The sequence below is a fragment of the Corylus avellana genome, chromosome ca7, assembly GCF_901000735.1.
Source record: "Corylus avellana chromosome ca7, CavTom2PMs-1.0".
Taxonomy (NCBI): domain Eukaryota; kingdom Viridiplantae; phylum Streptophyta; class Magnoliopsida; order Fagales; family Betulaceae; genus Corylus; species Corylus avellana.
Genome location: NC_081547.1, coordinates 27281485 through 27300192, shown reverse-complemented (window position 1 = coordinate 27300192; position 18708 = coordinate 27281485). Strand labels below are relative to the sequence as shown.

Sequence of the window (18708 nt, the reverse complement as noted above, 5' to 3'; positions counted from 1 at the left end):
GACATTTTGTCACATGCACCTACCTATATTGCTAGTGCTAGCAACAATTTAGCTAGCTAGTAATTAAACGTGATGGCAATTTAGACAATAAATTACTACAAATTTAAAACTAGACCTAAGCCAAACCCATAGAATTTCCTTATCAATCTTAGGTCGCTTTCAATATTTTAACCATTTCTATTTAATTAGGTCAAGGTAGCCCAATTAGACAAGTTTATGCTCGATGCCAACTTAATTAGGCCTTCAGGATTCAATCCCAACATCAATTGAAAAGTCTAGGAGCTCTACAGCGGTGGTTGCGTAATCATGCATATAAAGCTTTTTTGTAATTTTGTAGCTCGAATCGATAGCAATTTTGGATAGACAATTTGAGTGAGCTTTTATGGGGCTTACCTATCCCTATAGGTTTTGAGTTATTTACCCACCTATTACAACAAGTAGGCCTCATAACTCATATCTCATATTTACTAGTAATTTCAAACAACAAATTGCTAGGATTCAAGAGTGATTGATGTTATGTAAAAAATAAGAATGTTTTAGAGTTGGATTTGAGATAAATAGTATAAGAGTTTTTTTTTTTGGGAAACAACCCATGAAAGACAAATAAAGACCCCCTCACATGGTCTTCTACCAACCACGGATGATCGTGATGGTAACCCTAATGGATTTTGTTCCGTTTAGGGAATCTTGTCATTTATTATAGCCTTTATTGGCCTTTTATATTCGCTTGATAAGTCGGATCATTCATTTGATTTATTCTTGACTGTTCTTCTAAAGGCTCTGTCGTCTTTATTTTTTAATTTCTTGCAATTTTCTTTTTTTCCTTCCCCCACTTAAAATAAAATAAAATATAAAATATAAAATAAATAAATAACCCTCACATGTGGCCGGTGATAGGAGTTGTGGTTGTGGGGATGAGAGAATTTGTACCACCTGAGTTGAGGTGGACGTCTGTGAGCTGGAGTTTAGGACTTTTCTCGGGCGGGTCATCGATGGGGAAGAGGGTGCGAATTGATTCGCCATCGTCTGATTCGCTCAGGACCATGCATCTTGAATCGTTCGGTGAATCGGTGCCGTTGACTCAAAAGTCTTCCTTCTTTCTTTGATGAATGAATATTTTATAACACCACAATAAAGAGCACAAAAGACTCAGAGTCTTCATTCGTCTACTTCATTTAGAAAGGCCGGAGAATTAGGAGAGTGCCCAGCAATAGGAATTGATCCGGGGACGACGGCACCATGGAAGGATGGTCGAGTAGAGATCATAGTGAACGATCAGGGCAACAGGACGACTCCGTCTCATGTTGCCTTCACTCGCAATGAGCGTTTGATCACCCCAAGAACCAGGTCGCCAGGAACTCGGCTAACTCTGTTTTTGGTAATCTCCCATTCTCTTTTCTTTTTTGGAAAACACTCTAATTCGCCCTCCTTGTATTATGAGTCATCAGTATATGCAAAACTATTAATTTTTAATTGGTATTTTAATTATAATTTTTTTACTATAATCTCTAAACATTCAACTCTCAATGTTGTTTTTCTTGTTTTTTTATCTTACTACTATGAGGGAAAATGATGGAAAAAGAGAGAAAGAGGGAAAGAGAAATGAGAGAAAAAAAGAATAAAAAAAACTTTCAAGATACTATGTAGCAAATGTTTGTTGAAAGAGAAAAATAGCCCAATATATATATATATAGAGCATCCCAATGGGGAAAAATACAGATACCTCCTTATAATTCCCCTGATATCAAATCATTATTCCACATGTCCACCATAAATTCTATATAAAATCATTATCGTACCTGTACTGGGTATAAGTTTTTCTTTGAAGACAACCACCATATGGTACACCGCATCTCCAACTTTTACGACATATTTGAAGTCACCTTTTTATTACTTTTCCTCTCGGTTCTCTACACCTCTCCATTTCTTTCTTTTCTTCTTCCCATTTTCTTTCTTTTTCTCTTCCTCTTCTTCTTCTTTCCTTTTCTTCCCTCTCTTCTCTCCCTTTTTTTTTTCCTCTGTTTCTCAGTTCTTTCTCATCTCTGTTTTGTTTGAACTTCTCTAATTTCGGCCAGCAACAAAAAAATTCCATCCACCAATTCAAATGCCAACAGAAGATCCTCTACAAACTAAAAACTCTAAGGGATCCATCTTCTCTTCAGTTTCAGACACAAAATTATAATCCCCAACACCCACCTCACAACACAACAAAACAAACTCAAACCAGGATATGCACATTGTTAAAATAATAATTAAGTGATTAAATTTACATCTTCTTATCAGCTTAAATTTATGAGACAACTGATAATTTAACATGGTATTAAAGCTAAAGGTCTTAGGATCGAACCTTAATTCCGTCAAATAACCCCATTAAAATTAAATATTTCATTAGTTTGAGCCTACGCGTAAGGGGTATTAAAGTAATGATTAAATGAATATCAATCTCATTATTTCAGTCATCAGTAGTGGGGATCCAATTTCCGCGGTTTATAGTTTTGTTGACGCGTTCACTTCATGATGATTTATTTAATGACGGGATGGAAAGTTTGTGTTATGCGTTTTTAATTGAGGAGAGATTTACACTTTACATATATTATTATTTGTTCGCAGTTGTTCTTAATTTGTTAAATTAAGTGCCGCTTTGTCTAAAAGAGGCATAAAATATGTAGCACTGTAATTGTCATGTGAGTATTTAGAATTTCCTTATCAATCTTACATCCCGATGAACATTTTAATCATTTCTTATTTATGTCAAGCCCAAGTAAAGAACATTCTGAGCCAGTGACCCTACTGTGTTTAATGGTTATGCCCGATGCCAATTTGATGTTTGATTGTTAGCAATTTAAATAGTAAATTTGAAAGATTTTTTAGGTCTTGAACAACTTACCCGCATGTTTAGACAAATAGACCTCATAAGTGACATCTCACATTTACTAGTAATTTCGAACAGCAAATTGGTGGGATTTGAAGCCAAAAAAAAAGGGACGTGAAGGTAGTAGAAGGCAGGGGAGCTAGTGATTAGCTTAATTCTCGATGAAAACAAAACGTGCAACTTGCCAACTTGCATGACAACATGCATGTATAGTTAATTAATCAACAGATAACAACTCGAAATTTCACATCCAAGAGAGAAGTACACATTTCAATTAGTAATTTATTATTTGTGATCAGTGGGAGTTTGCTCTAGTAGAGCTACATCGATGCCCACTGAAGGAGAATATAAATATGCATACTTTAAAACTATTGAGAGAGAGAGAGAGAGAGAGAGAGAGAAAATAATCAAACAACGAGGCGCAGGGGTAGATTTTCCTTGCCTCAACAATCAAACTTTCTTTGGAAGTTGATAGGAATAGAGAACTGATAAGACAGCTGAGCACACGAAGGCGAGGAAAAGCATGCTAGCTGATGCATACACCTTTTCGTAAAACGTCCCAAAAAACCAGTTATTTGCTTCAAAGTAATCCTTCATATCTTTTGTAACTCCAAATCCTGCAGCAGCACCTGTGGCTAATAGGTACGATATAACCTATATATATATATAACACAACATTTCGGGTCAGCCTCTATCTTCTCATCTTTTCATTCAAAATTTACACTGATTTCTTTTTTTATCCAAAAGAAAAGAAAATGTTGAAACTATCATCACTTACCTACAAAAGAGAGAGTATATTTTATAATTATTATATATACCTTTTCAGAGTAGAAGTCAACCAGAATGCCTCCATCCCCACTTATTAAGCGATTTCCCGAAATAAGATGACAAGTTGAGAATGCAAGTTGCAAGAGGCTGTATGCGAATCCGATGACAATCGCAGCAAGCATATACCTGCAATTATAAAGAGAAAGAGAGAACAAAAGGGTCTTTGTTAATTATCATAATATTATAATCGTATGGAAAGAGAAAGAGAAAGAGAAAGAAAAAAAAAAACTCCATGAGCATGAGTATTCTGATCACCTGTAGGCATTGATATCGTTGAAGTGTATTCTGATCGTTTGATCAATGCCAACTTCTCCTGTTGTTGCACTGGTGGTGAGGACAATGAGAGATATCAATAGGAGAATAAAAGTAAGGACTCTCAATATGAAAATGGCAACCCGAGAAGCAGCTGGGGATGCCATTGTCGACCAAAATACACTAAAACTGCAATGCCTTATGCTGTGGATTGGCAGAATTGCATGCTCTCAATTTATAACCAAGTGAGAGGCTCGGCCACCATTGACTTGGATCAGCCTCATTACCAAGCAGCATCCCAAGGTCAACAAGCTCCAATTATGTGCTTCCACATGGAGGGTTTACTTTGTTATGGCAGCTAGCTTAACGTACGTGCCGAGATCATTGACTCAAAAACCATTGACCCCGAAATTAGTCTTACGCGAACGTGTCTTAATGATCCTTTTTTTTTTTTTTTTTTTTGAAAACTTGGCTTAATCTTTTGAATTGCCTTGACTTTTGCAATGTCATCCTTAAAGTGTCTAATCTAATAGCACATTTTAATCATCTGGCCTCCGATCCTACTGCTACAATTTTTCGTTAACTGAAACAGCTAACAAGTAGAATGTTTTTTATATGACATTATATACCCATTAAATGTAATTAAACTAAATTTAAACTATAAAATAATTCATTCAATTTCATTCCTACTTGCCTATAATTAGTCTAAGCCATTCGTGCTTAGGGGGCAACGCTTGGTGATATGTAAGTCAAGTCATAATTATTATGAGAGCAACTTGACAAAAAAATATTCTAGTAATTTCTTTGAAAGTTGAAATATATAACACCATTCTTTAATTTTCTTTTTTAAAAAAATAAAAATTAAAAAAATTAAAAAAGAAAAAAGAAAGACAAACACTTATTTTAGTTCTTGAAAGTCCATGAATTTAATTTGATCTCTAATTAACATTAGAGAGTTATAATAAAGTTCTTAAAACATTTAAAAGCTCGTAATAGTCTTTTATCAATTTGACTAATGGAAAAATGATGATGTGTAATTCTAATGAGATAGTAATTGATATGGAAAATGAACTTCCTTTAATCAAACCCTTTACCTATTTTTGATCACTTGCCCTTTCTCTACCTATTGACTGGCTTAAGTATTGGAGATGGTTCGCTGTCATCATCAAATAGTGATCACTCATGCTCTAATTAACCTTCTACCTTTTTTATCACTATATTAACAATAATTAAATTTAAAATTTAAATTATTATCTTTATTTTCTTTATTTTTCATTTCATTATGTGTTTTCTTCAATGAGAAGCTGCGCCACCATTGACTATAGCCTCGTCGGCAACCAGTAGTCAATGAGCCTCTCAAGTGCCCTGTATAAATGGAGGGTTTACTTTGTTATGGCGACTTAATGTAAGTACCGAGTCATTGACCGAAAAATTGTGGGGCACATGTATAACAGAAAAAGGAAAAAAGCATAGAAATTGTATGCATAAAGATATTTAATTTATTTTTTATTTTTTTTTATCAAATATTAGCATCTTTTATCTAAGCCATGTTCACTTATGGTAAAGTACCTAATAATTAAGCCCTAGAATCAAGACAAACCAAAAAAAAAAAAAAATTAAAAGAATATTGCAATGGATACTATGACTTTTACTACAAACCATTTTACAAGCTCATATTACAGTTCATAATTAATAAAGTTAATAAGTAAACAATCTTATAATTTAATTAAGGAAAAATTTCACTTAACTCTAATTAAAGTTCAATTTCCCTCAATTTAGTGTATCCATCTTTCAATTGTTTTCAATGTGATTCATCCGTTAGTACTTTCCATTAACTCCTAATTGAGGGGTGTTAAAACTCTCAAAATACCCCCATTTGTTTTAGGGAAGAAAAAAACAAAAAAAAAAAAAAAAAAATTGAAAAGATTAAGGTATTGGTTCGAATTTAATAGTATTTGCAAAAGTACCCATGCCTCAATCTTTGCAAAAAGTTTCAAAAAAAAAAAAAGAAGAAAAAAGACGGGCGGATGGTGGACACTGAAAAAAATTAAAAGTTTGATACGATAAATCGAGAGGTTTTGAACTTTAGGGAAACATTGCAAAATGGGTGACAATTCAAAAGAGTAAGTAAAGTTTTCCCTTTAATTAGTTAACCGGCGACTTGTGATCAATCATACATTTTAGGCACCCAATATTGAAAAAGAAGCATTTGCTGGTCCTTTATTAACAGCTAAACTTTCTTTCTTTGGGAGTGCATAGGAAGACAAAATAGACAAGATTGCAGTGCACAAGAATGCGAGGAAGAGAAGGAGAGTTGATGCATATCCAATATTGAAAAATCCGCTCAAGTCAAGTGGTACATCAGCATTTTGAAGTACTTTCTTCAAATCTATGGTAGCGCCAAATCCTGCAGCTGCCCCTGTGGCTAAAATGTATGATACAGCCTGCAAAACCAATTATAAGGTCAAACTCTGCAATTAACATGGAACCCAAAAGGTTATTTTGGACATAATAATTTTTATCACAAATGACAATATATAAATAGGTGTTTTATTTAAATAAAACAGTAAAAATATCATTAAACAACTATCTTTGTTACGAAGTAAAAACTTTTTGAAGAACTTTTCAAAAATAATATCACTTAGGGTCGACAGCCAAACCTAGAAAAATAATTCACCATGGAAGATTAAACATACAATCAGTTTATACTTACAAAACTGTTGAAGTAAAAATCTGATTTATACAAAACAAATGACATGTTTTTCATCTACCACAGTAGCTCCAGAATTGTGGCCAATCTTCTATTCAATCTCCTTTACAACCTGTAACTTTCGGTGGCTTGAAGGTTTCTATTTTAGAATTTGAGTGGTTTAAAGAAACTCTAAAAGAGGTAAGGAATTGAAAGTATATATAAGGGTGAAATAGGTCTCTCTTAGGTCACAAAATAATGGCCTCATGTTCCTCTGAAAATCGTGCATATATATAACAATGCATATATATGCCTTAAGTTTAAAACTTAATTGACAAAAGGATCTAAACGGCTACTTTTTAAATGTTGAATATTTGATACAATTTTTTTTTAAGTTTCAAGGACCAAATTAGAACCCCAAAAAAAAAAGGACTAAATTAAAACTTCATGCATTTTTTAGAGAATAAAATAAGTATTTAGTTGAAAATATAATTAGGTATTAAGCACAAAATGAGCTTCAAAGTATGGAATATAGATCAAATTCGTGCCAGGATAAGGATAATTTAGATCAACTAAAGTAATGGGATGGTTGTACCTTGTCACCATAAAATTCAATTAGGCGGTATACGTCGCTATCGTTGTTCATCAACATCCGGAAGATTGCAAATGAAATTATTTGCAAGAAGTTATATGCAATGCCAATGACACCAGTACCAACCATGTATCTGCAGTTTATAAAAGTTTAACGTGAATTAAATAGTAAAACAAAGAGAAAATAAAGAAAAAGAAAGATATAGTATTACCAATATTACAACTTACAAGGGTCTCCCTCGACGAAGAGAAAGATATCAGTGGGTAATTATACATGAAACATGTGTGTGTGAATACTAAATAAAATTAAAAATCATTGAAAAATAAACAAATATAAGAAAACGCCTATCAATGAGTAAGAGAGTGGCAATTCATGTTCGCGTGTCAAGATATGGGTATAAAACTATATAGGTCAACCTTAATCCAATTCATTTAATTAAACAGATTAAATCCATCAACCATAACCCTGTAATTTTGTATTGGATTTGTGTTGAGTTTACAAATTATGTAAAAAAAATTCGGCCATTATATGTCACGTGTCGAGTTCAGATCGTATTGATGTATAAGTATAAGATTATATAAGTCAATCCTAACCCGATCAATTTAATTAAACAGTTTAGACTCTTTAACTCTAATCCTTATATTAGATTTGTATGTCAAAAATTGTGAGCCTTACTCTTGAGTAACGAAAGAACTACTTACTTGTAGCTAGAGAAATCCTTATAGCGGATGCGGTAGTTGCCTTTTTTGTTAGAACCGGACGACTTATCCATAATAAGGAGTATGGTTGATGCTATTAGGAAAAGTACAGAAAGCCCCCTCAGGGAAAGAATGACCTTAGAAGGCGAATCCCGAAACGCCATAATCTCCAACTTGTTATAAACCCTAAAACATGTATGCAGCCATATTTATATTCCGAGTAGTGATTTAATGGATACCGGCGTGCATGAACATTGTGCACGCCGGTATTATAATATTATTTTTTTATTGTTTAAATATTATTTTAATAATATTTTATAATATTATAACATAAGCATGCATATTGTTCATGCACGCCAGTGTTATAATATTATTTTATTTTATTTTATTTATTGTTTAAATATTATTTTAATAATATTTATAATATTATAACACCGGCGTGCATACTGTTCATGCACGCCGTTATTATAATATTATTTTATTTTATTTTTTTTACTGTTTAAATATTATTTTAATAATATTTTATAATATTATAACACCGTTATCCACACTGTTAATGCACGCCAGTTTCAGTAAATCACTATTCTTATATTCCAGTCCAAAGGTTGGACCACAATCAGATCTGGACAGGCCTCTACAGACACATATAGAAAAGGACAATTTTTTTGGTAGACAAAAGCTGGCCCTCTATATTAACGTTAAAAATAATTCATTGTCTTTGCTCGATCGGATGTGATTTTCCAAAGCCCCAACGTGCGCCAGCTTGCATGCTCTCAACTTGAGCCAAAAGTTTCGTGGTCTACAATGCTCTATCAAATGGAAAGAATCCTTCTCCATTTATCGATCTTATCTTGAAGGGTAAATGCATGGCTTTGGTCGGGAAAGTCATGACTCTGATTGACTTCAAAATCTTGAGTAATGCTAGAAGAAATATTACAGTTTTTTTTTTTGTTTTTTTTGTCTTTTTAATTGACTTACTTTTTTAAATTGCTATTGAATTTCTTGAATTTGGTTTTTTTATCATTTATCTGGCTAGCCCCTAAAGAAAAATGCTATGCCCAAATTATTCTGCCAAGACTCTTGGAAGGATTTCCACTCATGCCATTGTTTTTAATTGGCATACGGGAAAGTTGAAAAATAAATTTTTCTTTTAAATTGAATATGTTACGTTCTTAGAATAACGTGCATTTTTAACCGAACATTTATGAAATGTATTTTTAAAATTTCATTCGAGAATCATATGCCTTAAGAATATGATGTGATTAGCTTAACAGATAGATGGAATTGAAAATTTTCCTGCAACCCTAAGTCCTAACACTAGTACACTACTGTATTAAGCACAACACCATTAGCTCCAAAAAGAAAAATGCAACGCCGCCATGACAAAAAATGAAGTGAATGGAAATTAATATAAAAATTAACAAACAAATATTATTATCTTTTTCTCTATTAATCAAATATTGAGTAGTGATTTAGTGAATACCGACATGCATGAACAGTGTACACACCGGTGTTATAATCTATATATATATATATATATATATATATATATATATATTTGCTGTTCAAATATTATTTTAATTATATTTTATAATATTATAACATCGGCGTGCATGAACAACATACATGCCGGTATTCACTAAATCACTATTTCAAATATTACTTACCTAAACAAATAAGATGATGGCGTACGGACCTTGTCACCATAAAAAATATAGAACGCATCCATGGTAGGTGAGTCATATAGGTTTGAATTAAACTTGTTCATTGAGAGTTAGTTTCCAAACAAAATAAATATGGAGGTAATATGAGCAAAAAGTATTCGAGAATAGTTAGATACTTTTTATGGACTGAGTGTTGATGAATGATCTTACATTGCCTGTAGACAAGATCTTGGGCATGTTTATAAGGAATGAGCAACTCTCTTATTGAACCGGTTTTATGAGATTAATTAGATCCACGAATTTCTTCATGGTATCAAAGCCTACCACAGGATGAATGAGACTCACACTACTTATCTCATGACAAGAATTAGAAAAAATACTGGCCTGCACGTGAGGGAGGGTGTTGAGAAATGATTATACATTGCCTGTAGACAAGATCTTTGGCATATTTATAAGGAATGCATAACAATCTCTTATTTAACCGGTTTTATGAGATGAGTTAGGCCCACAAATTTCTTCACCGAGATCGGTTACAACAGCTTATTTGACTCTCATTTTGTGAGTCCTCAAAATGAAATTTACTTGTTTAAACACGTGCTTGAATAACTTAAAATTTGTTCAGACATGATAGAGTCCTCTCTCAATTACTTACCTGATTGCATTGCAATCCAGCCAATTGCATGATGAAATCTCAGTCGGCCTTTTTTTTTATTAGCAAATATTAAATACAATTGTCGAAGAATATCCGATCATCAGCTATACATGTTCCTCGATCACCCCAAATTATGTGCTGTTGCCTTGTAGGTTGGGAGTCCAAATTTCCAATTTTTTCTCTATGCATAAATATTCATTAATTAATCAATGCAAGATGTTTATATATATATATATATATATATATATATATATATACAAATCTTATATATACACACCCAACTCCTAACAAAGAAAGACATAAGTCCACGTGTGCGTGATCTCAATAAAACATAGAGGCAGTAACATTCTTATTACTGCTATTGTGTCTGATTAAATTTTTATTCCTATTTAAAATGCATATGAGAATTAAATATAAATAAATGTCATTTTATCAGGCCGGAACCGACAAAAGAGAAAAATCCATATGCACAGGGGTTAATTGAACAGATGCTGCGGCCCAGGTTAGTTGGGCCCAACAAGTAAAAGAGACCCAAGATTTTTTCAAGTTGCTTTTTTACTCGTTGAGAATTTGCTCCTTGCTTAGCCCATTAGTGGTAGATGGACCTTTTATCTCACAATTCTTAGAAATCGTAATTTTCATGGAAATAATTAAAAAATATCTCATTATCTCGTGAGATTGTGACATGTCATTTTAGAAGCTAATTTAAAAAAATAAAAATTGAAAAATGTGTAGAATTTGTGTATCAATTTTAATGGAGGAAACTAAAAATGAATATCCTTCTCGAACGTCATCACCTCCTCGCCCCTCGGAAGCCAAAAATACATCTTAATTAGTCCCTTAATTGGGATAATTGGGGTGTGATCCTAACAGGTGAACTTTCCTTAAAAATGCATAGGAAGATAGAATTGAAAAGATTGAAGTGCACAAGAATGCAAGGAAGAGGAGGATAGCTGATGCATATCCCATATCTAAAAAAACCAGTGATGTTATATGTTTCTCCCAGGTATTTCTTCAAATCTCTGGTCGCCTGCAGCTCGGCTAAAAGTTATGATACAACCAGCAAAATAAAATAAAATAAAAGCTTTAATTTTAATTTTAATTAAACACTTAGAGTTGACGAGTCTGAACCATTTAATTAAAATAACATAATGTGATTGGTGTCACCATAAAATTCAAGTAGGCCAAATAGGTTGCTATCGTTGTTCATCAAGATCCCGAAGATTAAAAATGAAATTATTTGCAAGAGGTTATATCCACCCCCAATGACGCTTGTACCAAACATGTATCTGCAGTTTATAAAACTTTTACGTGAAGTAAATAGTAAAAACAAAAGAGAAATAATTCAAAAAGAAAGATTTAGGGTTACTAATATTACAACTTACAAAAAGAAAGTTATCATTGGGTAATTATACATGAAACATGTATGAAAATGCTTGTTCATCGTTATTTAACGTAATATCATAACAAACCTGTAGCTAGTGAAAGTCTTAGGGCCAAAGGGAGCTGTTTGCCGTTAATGTCAGAGGAAGTCTTTTTACTGGTAGTAATTCGGACAATATCAATCTGTACTTATAGACAACCTTTGCTTTGCTTTGCTTGTGTTTTCAAGTTCATTAGGAAACAATTCCATGCTTCGATTTGCTCGGATGTTTTTGCCAAAGCCCCCACGCCACCTTTCTGTAATTCTTTTATTCAGCAAATTCCGTTTTTAATGACCAATTAAGCAGTCTAGTAATTTCTTTGAAAGTTGAAATATATAACACCATTCTTTAATTTTTTAAAAAAAAAACAAAAAAGAAAAAAGAAAAAAGAAAGACAAACACTTATTTTAGTTCTTGAAAGTCCATGAATTTACTTTGGTCTCTAATTAACATTAGAGAGTTATAATAAAGTTCTTAAAACATTTAAAAGCTCGTAATAGTCTTTTATCAATTTGACTAATGGAAAATGATGATGTGTAAGTCTAATGAGATAGTAATTGATATGGAAAATGAACTTCCTTTAATCAAACCCTTTACCTATTTTTGATCACTTGCCCTTTCTCTACTGGCCTATTGGCCGGCTTAAGTATTGGAGATGGTTTCGCTGTCATCATCGGATAGTGATCACTTCTCTAACTAACCTTCTGCCTTTTTTTATCACTATATTAACAATAATTAAATTTAAAGTTTAAAATATTTTCTTTATTTTTCATTTCATTATGTGTTTTCTTCAGTGAGAAGCTGCGCCACCATTGACTATAGCTTCGTCGGCAACCAGTCAATGAGCCTCTCAAGTGCTCTATATAATGGAGGGTTTACTTTGTTATGGCGGCTTAATGTAAGGACCGAGTCATTGACCGAAAAATTGTGGGGCACATGTATAACAGAAAAAGGAAAAAGCATAGAAATTGTATGCATATAGATATTTAATTAATTTATTTTTTATCAAATATTAGCATCTTTTATCTAAGCCATGCTCACTTATGGTAAAGTACCTAATAAGCCCCAGAATCAGGACAAACAAAAAAAAAATTAAAAGAATATTGCAATGGATACTATGACTTTTACTACAAACCTTTTTACAAACTGATATTACAATTCATAATTAATAAAGTTAATAAGTAAGCAATCTTATAATTTAATTAAGAAAAAACTTCACTTAACCCTAAAGTTCAATTTCTCTAAATTTAGTGCATTCATCTTTCAATTGTTTTCAATGTGACTCATCCGTTAGTATTTTCCGTTAACTTCTAATTGAGGGGTGTTAAAATTCTCAAAATACCCCAATTTGTTTTAGGAAAAAAAAAAGAATTAAAAAAAAAATTGAAAAGATTACACTACAACAAACTGGCCATCTTTTGACTCGGTAAACAGTATCCAAGTTTTGCCACGTCAGTAAATGTTGACGTGCCAAAAGTGGCACGTCAACAAATTTTTTTTTGACATGTTGTATGTGACACGTCAATATTTATTGAGATGGACCACTATGGTCCTTGTAGAATATTAAGAATCTAATATACGTGATTGTGTGAGAGTATGAAACGATCAAGTCTACACTAGATGAATATCATAATTTTTAGTAGTTAATATAATATGATTTGAATATATATAAACTCCTATGTGTTAATCTCCTCAACAAGTTAAAATATTACTGGAATCTCCATCAAAATGCTACATGCATTATGTTTATATTTAAAATTGTTGGCTTTAATTTGGTATGGTATGAAATAGTGTTGGTTGAGATAATTATTTAGAGTTATTTATGGGCATATAAATGGATATAAATGCATGGCACAAAGCAATACATGCAAATCAATATCATCAAGAACAGTTGTTCAGAAACTTAATTTTGTAACTCTAAATATAAATGGATATAGCCTGGGGGTAAAAGTACCTAGGTTGAGTAGCTTTGTATGTTTGACAATCCTATCTTGAGGGGAGTAATGCACAACGAGCCATAGATTGGGCACGGTTGTACTTGACATGTATGTAGGAATTTGACACTTAACCTTAAGTAAAAAACTACCCCCCCCAGGGTTTTACATCTATATGCTTTGAACATTGAATCGGTCAATCAAAAATTTAAAAGTATGTATGTATCTATTTTATTTATCTTATAAGATGGAAGGCCATTGGCAAATTTTTTGAAATAAAATGAATGGGGCTGTAAAAGTATGTTGTTATAGCATAATAAGTTATAAAATCATAAATTAAGTTAGAGACAATCTCTTAAGAAAAATGAATTGTATCACGGTACAAATCGATCTGACATTAGTTATAAATTTTCTTTAGCCCCTCTTGCCATGAATAGATGCAATTCAAGTGTGTGCTTCTAAGATCTAAAGAGTCTAATTAACCTTCTAATTATCATATGAAAAGAAAACTTGTTTTGTAATCTATATTAGTTTAACTTAACAGTACATGTAGTTGTGAATAACCAATTCAAGACTTAATTAGTTAAACATTTAAATGGAAGTTAGCCTTGCAATATTTCGTAAAAAATAGATGCGTAGTCTATATAATTAATAAATCTAAGCTAAATATCTGGTCATTAAAACAAAAATGGGGTTTGTGGTTCCTCTTCCATACATATTCTTGCTTGTGCTTTTGTTTCTAACTTTACATGTTAAATCAATCTCATTGAGAAGGAGTACATATATTGTCCACATATATGAAATTACATAATAGATTATTAAAAAGATGATTTAATAGAGTATAGAAATATTTAGAGAGTACTATATATGGTGTTTTTGAAAATATATTTTTAGATAAAATAGAGAAAGGAAGGGTGTTTTAGATAATTGGAAATTAGTAGTTAATTATATGAAATCACTCTTATAGGATTGCAGCTACCTAACACTCAATTCTAGAGAGGGATGAAGCTTTCACTTTCGCAGGTGTGTTGGAGGTTTTCCTTTTTGTTTATCATCTCTTCTATTGAACCCCCAACATTAAAAAGGCATGGAAGCTCTATAATTGCAATGGAAAAAAGAGAAAGTTCTCATGTCTCACATAATTGCCATGGCAAACACGAAGCTCATGATCTTCTCATGTCTATAAATTTAACAAAAGCATTGATTGCTTTGTGACCATGCATATAATATATATATTTGTTGACTTAGTTTTTTTTTTTTTTTTTAAATGAATTTTCTACTAACTTCAACGTTTTACCTATTTTTGTTATATAATTTACTGTGGAAGAATCAACAACTGAGTTGGGTGAATATTCGCGCATTTTTCTTTCACTTTACATAGTGACGTTGCTCAATGATTGTTTGTATTATCATTTGCAGCTAGTGGATTTCATTTGTTTGGTGAATATTGTTTAGTGATTGTTTGTTTTATCATTTGTAGGTAATGGACATCATGGAGAGGATGCTATCGATGTCAATGATCAGCATTGAACGTCTGGTTGGCCATTCACAATTGTTGTACATAAGTTATTTTTTTAATGTAATTGTATTTGTAGTAGTTTTCTTGATGATAACAGAAATAGTTAAATTAGTGTATATTATGTTATTTGTGGATAGTCTGTGATTTTGTGTTGGTATATATGTCATTTTTTGTGTCTTGAAGCTAGTTTTGGTGGATAGTCTGTGATTGATGTTAATGGATATGACTTATGTTATTTGCATGGATTGATGAAAAAATTGTATATTATTTGCATGGAAGGATGGATAAATTGTATATCAGATTAATTGTAATCCAAAATTCGGGTACAGTCCTGAAAAAATTCAAAAAGTATATAGAGGAGGGAAAAAAAATTTTGAAAATCACCAAATTTTCTGACATGTCGTGTTATGACACGTCAGAAATTCCTGACATGTCATGATCTCTGACATGACAAAATTTTCTAACATGTATATTTCCCACACATCAAAAAATTTTGGACGTGTCATCAGAAAATTTTCTGACGTGTTTCTTTCTAACACGTCAAAAAACTTTTTGACGTGTCATAAATTGACTCGTCAGAAATTTTATCTGACGGGCCATTTTTCACACGTCAGAAAATTCTGATGTGTTAAATCCAACACGTCAGAAATTTTCCATTTATGACACCCATAATTTTAACGCCTGAAACACATAAAAAATGCCCCGTCAAGAAACTTGTGTCAGCAAAAAATTGATTTTTTGTAGTGTTAAGGCGTTGGTTCGAATTTAATAGTATTTGCAAAAATACCCTTGCCTCAATCTTTGCCAAAAGTTTCAAAAAAAAAAAGGGCGGATGGGGGACATTGAAAAAAATTAAAAGTTTGATATACTAAATCGAGAAGTTTTGAACTTTAGGGAGACATTACAAAATGAGTAACAATTCAAGAGAGCAAGTGAAGTTTCCCCTTTAATTAGTTAACCGCTGACTTGTGATCAATGGCATCCAATATTGAAAAAGAAGCATTTGTTGGTCCTTAACAGCTAAACTTTCTTTGGAAGTGCATAGGAAGACAAAATAGACAAGATTGCAGTGCACAAGAATGCGAGGAAGAGAAGGAGAGCTGATGCATATCCAATATTGAAAAATCCGCTCTTGCCATCAGCATTTAAAAATTGAAGTTTCTTCAAGTCTTTGGTAGCGCCAAATCCTGCAGCTGCCCCTGTGGCTAAAATATATGATACAGCCTGCAAAACAAATTATAAGGTCAAACTCTGCAATTAACATGGAACCAAAAGGTTATTTTGGACATAATAATTTTGATCACAAATGACAATATATAAATAGGTGTTTTTCAATAATCTCAATCAATAAAAATATGGCAACCGCACACAACATCACCAAAATTAAATAAAACAGTAAAAAGATCAAACAACTATCTTTGTTACGAAGTAAAAACCTTTTGAAGAATTTTTCAAAAATAATATCACTTAGGGACAGTCAAACCTAGAAAACCAATTCACTATAGAAGATTAAACATACAATCAGTTTATACTTAAAAAACATTTGCAATAAAAATCTAACGTATACAAAACAAACGACATGTTTTTCTTCTACCGTAGTAGCTCCAGAATTGTGGCAATCTTCTATTCAATCTCCTTTACAACTTGTAACTTCCGTGGCTTGAAGGGTTGTTTTTTTTAGAATTTGTGTGGTTTAAAGAAACTCTAAGAGAGGTAAGGAATTGAAAGAATAAGGGTGAAATAGGTCTCTCTTAGGTCACAACATTATGGCCTCATGTTCCTCTGAAATCGTGCATATATAACAATGCATATGTAAGCCTTGGAAAAACTTAATTGACAAAAGGATCTAAACGGCTACTTTTTAAATGTTGAATATTTAATACAATTTTTTAAGCTTCAAGGACTAAATTAGAACCCTTAAAAAAAAAAAAAAAAAAAAAGGACTAAATTAGAACTTCATGCATTTTTTAGAGAATAAAATTAGTATTTAGTTGAAAATATAAATAGGTATTAAGCACAAAATGAGCTTCAAAGTATTGAATATAGATCAAATTAGTGCCAGGATAAGGATAATTTAGATCAACTAAAGCAATGGGGTGGTTGTACCTTATCACCATAAAATTCAATTAGGCGGTATACGTCGCTATCGTTGTTCATCAACATCCGGAAGATTGCAAATGAAATTATTTGCAAGAAGTTATATGCAATGCCAATGACACCAGTACCAACCACGTATCTGCAGTTTATAAAAGTTTAACGTGAATTAAATAGTAAAACAAAGAGAAAATAATAGAAAAAGAAAGATATAGTATTACCAATATTACAACTTACAAGGGCCTCCCTCGACGAAGAGAAAGATATCAGTGGGTAATTATACATGAAACATGTGTGTGAATACTAAATAAAATTAAAATTTTCGCATTGAAAATAAACAAGTATAAGAAAACGCATATTCATGAGTAAGAGGGTAACATTTCGTTTTTGTATGTCGAGTTCGGGTCGTGTCAAGATATGGGTATAAGACTATATATATATAGGTCAACCTTAACCAGAGTTATGTAATTAAACGGATCAAACTCATCAACCATAACCCTATAATTTTGTATTGGGTTCGTGTTGAGTTTCCAAATTATGTAAAAAAAAATTCAGCCATTATGTCACGTGTCGAGTTCAGATTATATCGACGCATAAGTATAAAATTATACAAGTCAATCCTAACCCGATCAATTTAATTGAACGGATTAGACTCTTTAATGCTAATCCTTATATTAGATTCGTAAATCAAAAATTGTGAGCCTTACTCTTGAGTAAAGAAAGAACTACTTACTTGTAGCTAGAGACATCCTTATAGCGGAAGTTGCCTTTATCGTCCGTAATAATGAGTATGGTTGATGCTATTAGGAAAAGTACAGAAAGCCCCCTCAGGAAAAGCGTGACCTTAGAAGAAGAAACCCAAAACGCCATCTTCTTCAACTTGTTATAAACTCTAAAACATGTATGCTGCCATATTTATATTACAGTCGAGAGGTTGGGACGACAATCAATCTGGACAGGCCTCTACAGAAACATATAGAAAAGGACAACTTTTTTCTTAGACAAAAGCTGGCCCTCCGTCTACGTCTACCTCTATGGAATTAGGATCTTTTTCTCGTGGATAATATCCGATTAATTATATTGTACGGATATTTTTGTTTCTTTCAAAAAATAAGAAGACAAAAATATTTATAATATACAATTAACTGAATTCTCTCCCGTTATATATATATAAAGAACAAAAAGTAATCAATTTGAAGAAAAATAATGTATAAATTAGAATATATATATATAAGGAACAAATAATAATAATTTTAAATTTAATAGTAATCTTAAAAGTCACAAGAATTATAATTCTCTTTATAGCATTACTTTCTCTTTCAATAGCATCAATATCTTGCGAAAACATAAAAGATTATCGTTGTGGAAATTGGTCGGACAGAAACAAAAGGATTCCAATTGACCGAAAATGAATGAACAAAAGCGAGTCTTCCAGTGCCCCATCATTTGGTCCTACGGCTCCCCATCTTCCACAAAGATGTGGAAGTTTA

The 18708-nt window shown here is 32.2% G+C and overlaps 3 protein-coding genes across 3 annotated transcripts; all 3 read right to left on the bottom strand.

Annotated features, from left to right (window-relative positions):
• Window positions 1-3134: 3134 nt before the first annotated feature.
• On the bottom strand, window positions 3135-4151 carry LOC132188650 (CASP-like protein 4D1). Its single transcript, XM_059603168.1, has 3 exons — window positions 3956-4151; window positions 3691-3826; window positions 3135-3526 (listed from the first exon to the last, which is right to left on the bottom strand). The coding sequence occupies exons 1-3, from the start codon at window positions 4117-4119 to the stop codon at window positions 3323-3325; spliced, it is 504 nt and encodes a 167-aa protein (XP_059459151.1). The 5' UTR covers window positions 4120-4151; the 3' UTR covers window positions 3135-3322.
• A 1981-nt stretch (window positions 4152-6132) lies between these two features.
• LOC132188093 (CASP-like protein 4D1) lies at window positions 6133-8095 on the bottom strand. Its single transcript, XM_059602504.1, has 3 exons — window positions 7935-8095; window positions 7237-7366; window positions 6133-6396 (listed from the first exon to the last, which is right to left on the bottom strand). The coding sequence occupies exons 1-3, from the start codon at window positions 8093-8095 to the stop codon at window positions 6133-6135; spliced, it is 555 nt and encodes a 184-aa protein (XP_059458487.1).
• Window positions 8096-16047: 7952 nt separating this feature from the next.
• LOC132188236 (CASP-like protein 4D1) lies at window positions 16048-18210 on the bottom strand. Its single transcript, XM_059602649.1, has 3 exons — window positions 17952-18210; window positions 17231-17360; window positions 16048-16348 (listed from the first exon to the last, which is right to left on the bottom strand). The coding sequence occupies exons 1-3, from the start codon at window positions 18086-18088 to the stop codon at window positions 16145-16147; spliced, it is 471 nt and encodes a 156-aa protein (XP_059458632.1). The 5' UTR covers window positions 18089-18210; the 3' UTR covers window positions 16048-16144.
• Window positions 18211-18708: the final 498 nt, after the last annotated feature.

What these genes read in the sequence shown, in the direction of transcription:
- LOC132188650 (XM_059603168.1), bottom strand. Translation starts at nt 4,119, where the DNA reads ATGGCATCCCCAGCTGCTTCTCGGGTTGCCATTTTCATATTGAGAGTC. An exon ending in AACGATATCAATGCCTACAG is followed by an intron (nt 3,827 to 3,955) that starts GTGATCAGAATA and finishes TTATAATTGCAG; the next exon opens with GTATATGCTTGCTGCGATTG. An exon ending in TTGACTTCTACTCTGAAAAG is followed by an intron (nt 3,527 to 3,690) that starts GTATATATAATA and finishes ATATATATATAG; the next exon opens with GTTATATCGTACCTATTAGC.
- LOC132188093 (XM_059602504.1), bottom strand. Translation starts at nt 8,095, where the DNA reads ATGGCGTTTCGGGATTCGCCTTCTAAGGTCATTCTTTCCCTGAGGGGG. An exon ending in AAGGATTTCTCTAGCTACAA is followed by an intron (nt 7,367 to 7,934) that starts GTAAGTAGTTCT and finishes TATAAACTGCAG; the next exon opens with ATACATGGTTGGTACTGGTG. An exon ending in TTGAATTTTATGGTGACAAG is followed by an intron (nt 6,397 to 7,236) that starts GTACAACCATCC and finishes TTGGTTTTGCAG; the next exon opens with GCTGTATCATACATTTTAGC.
- LOC132188236 (XM_059602649.1), bottom strand. Translation starts at nt 18,088, where the DNA reads ATGGCGTTTTGGGTTTCTTCTTCTAAGGTCACGCTTTTCCTGAGGGGG. An exon ending in AAGGATGTCTCTAGCTACAA is followed by an intron (nt 17,361 to 17,951) that starts GTAAGTAGTTCT and finishes TATAAACTGCAG; the next exon opens with ATACGTGGTTGGTACTGGTG. An exon ending in TTGAATTTTATGGTGATAAG is followed by an intron (nt 16,349 to 17,230) that starts GTACAACCACCC and finishes TTTGTTTTGCAG; the next exon opens with GCTGTATCATATATTTTAGC.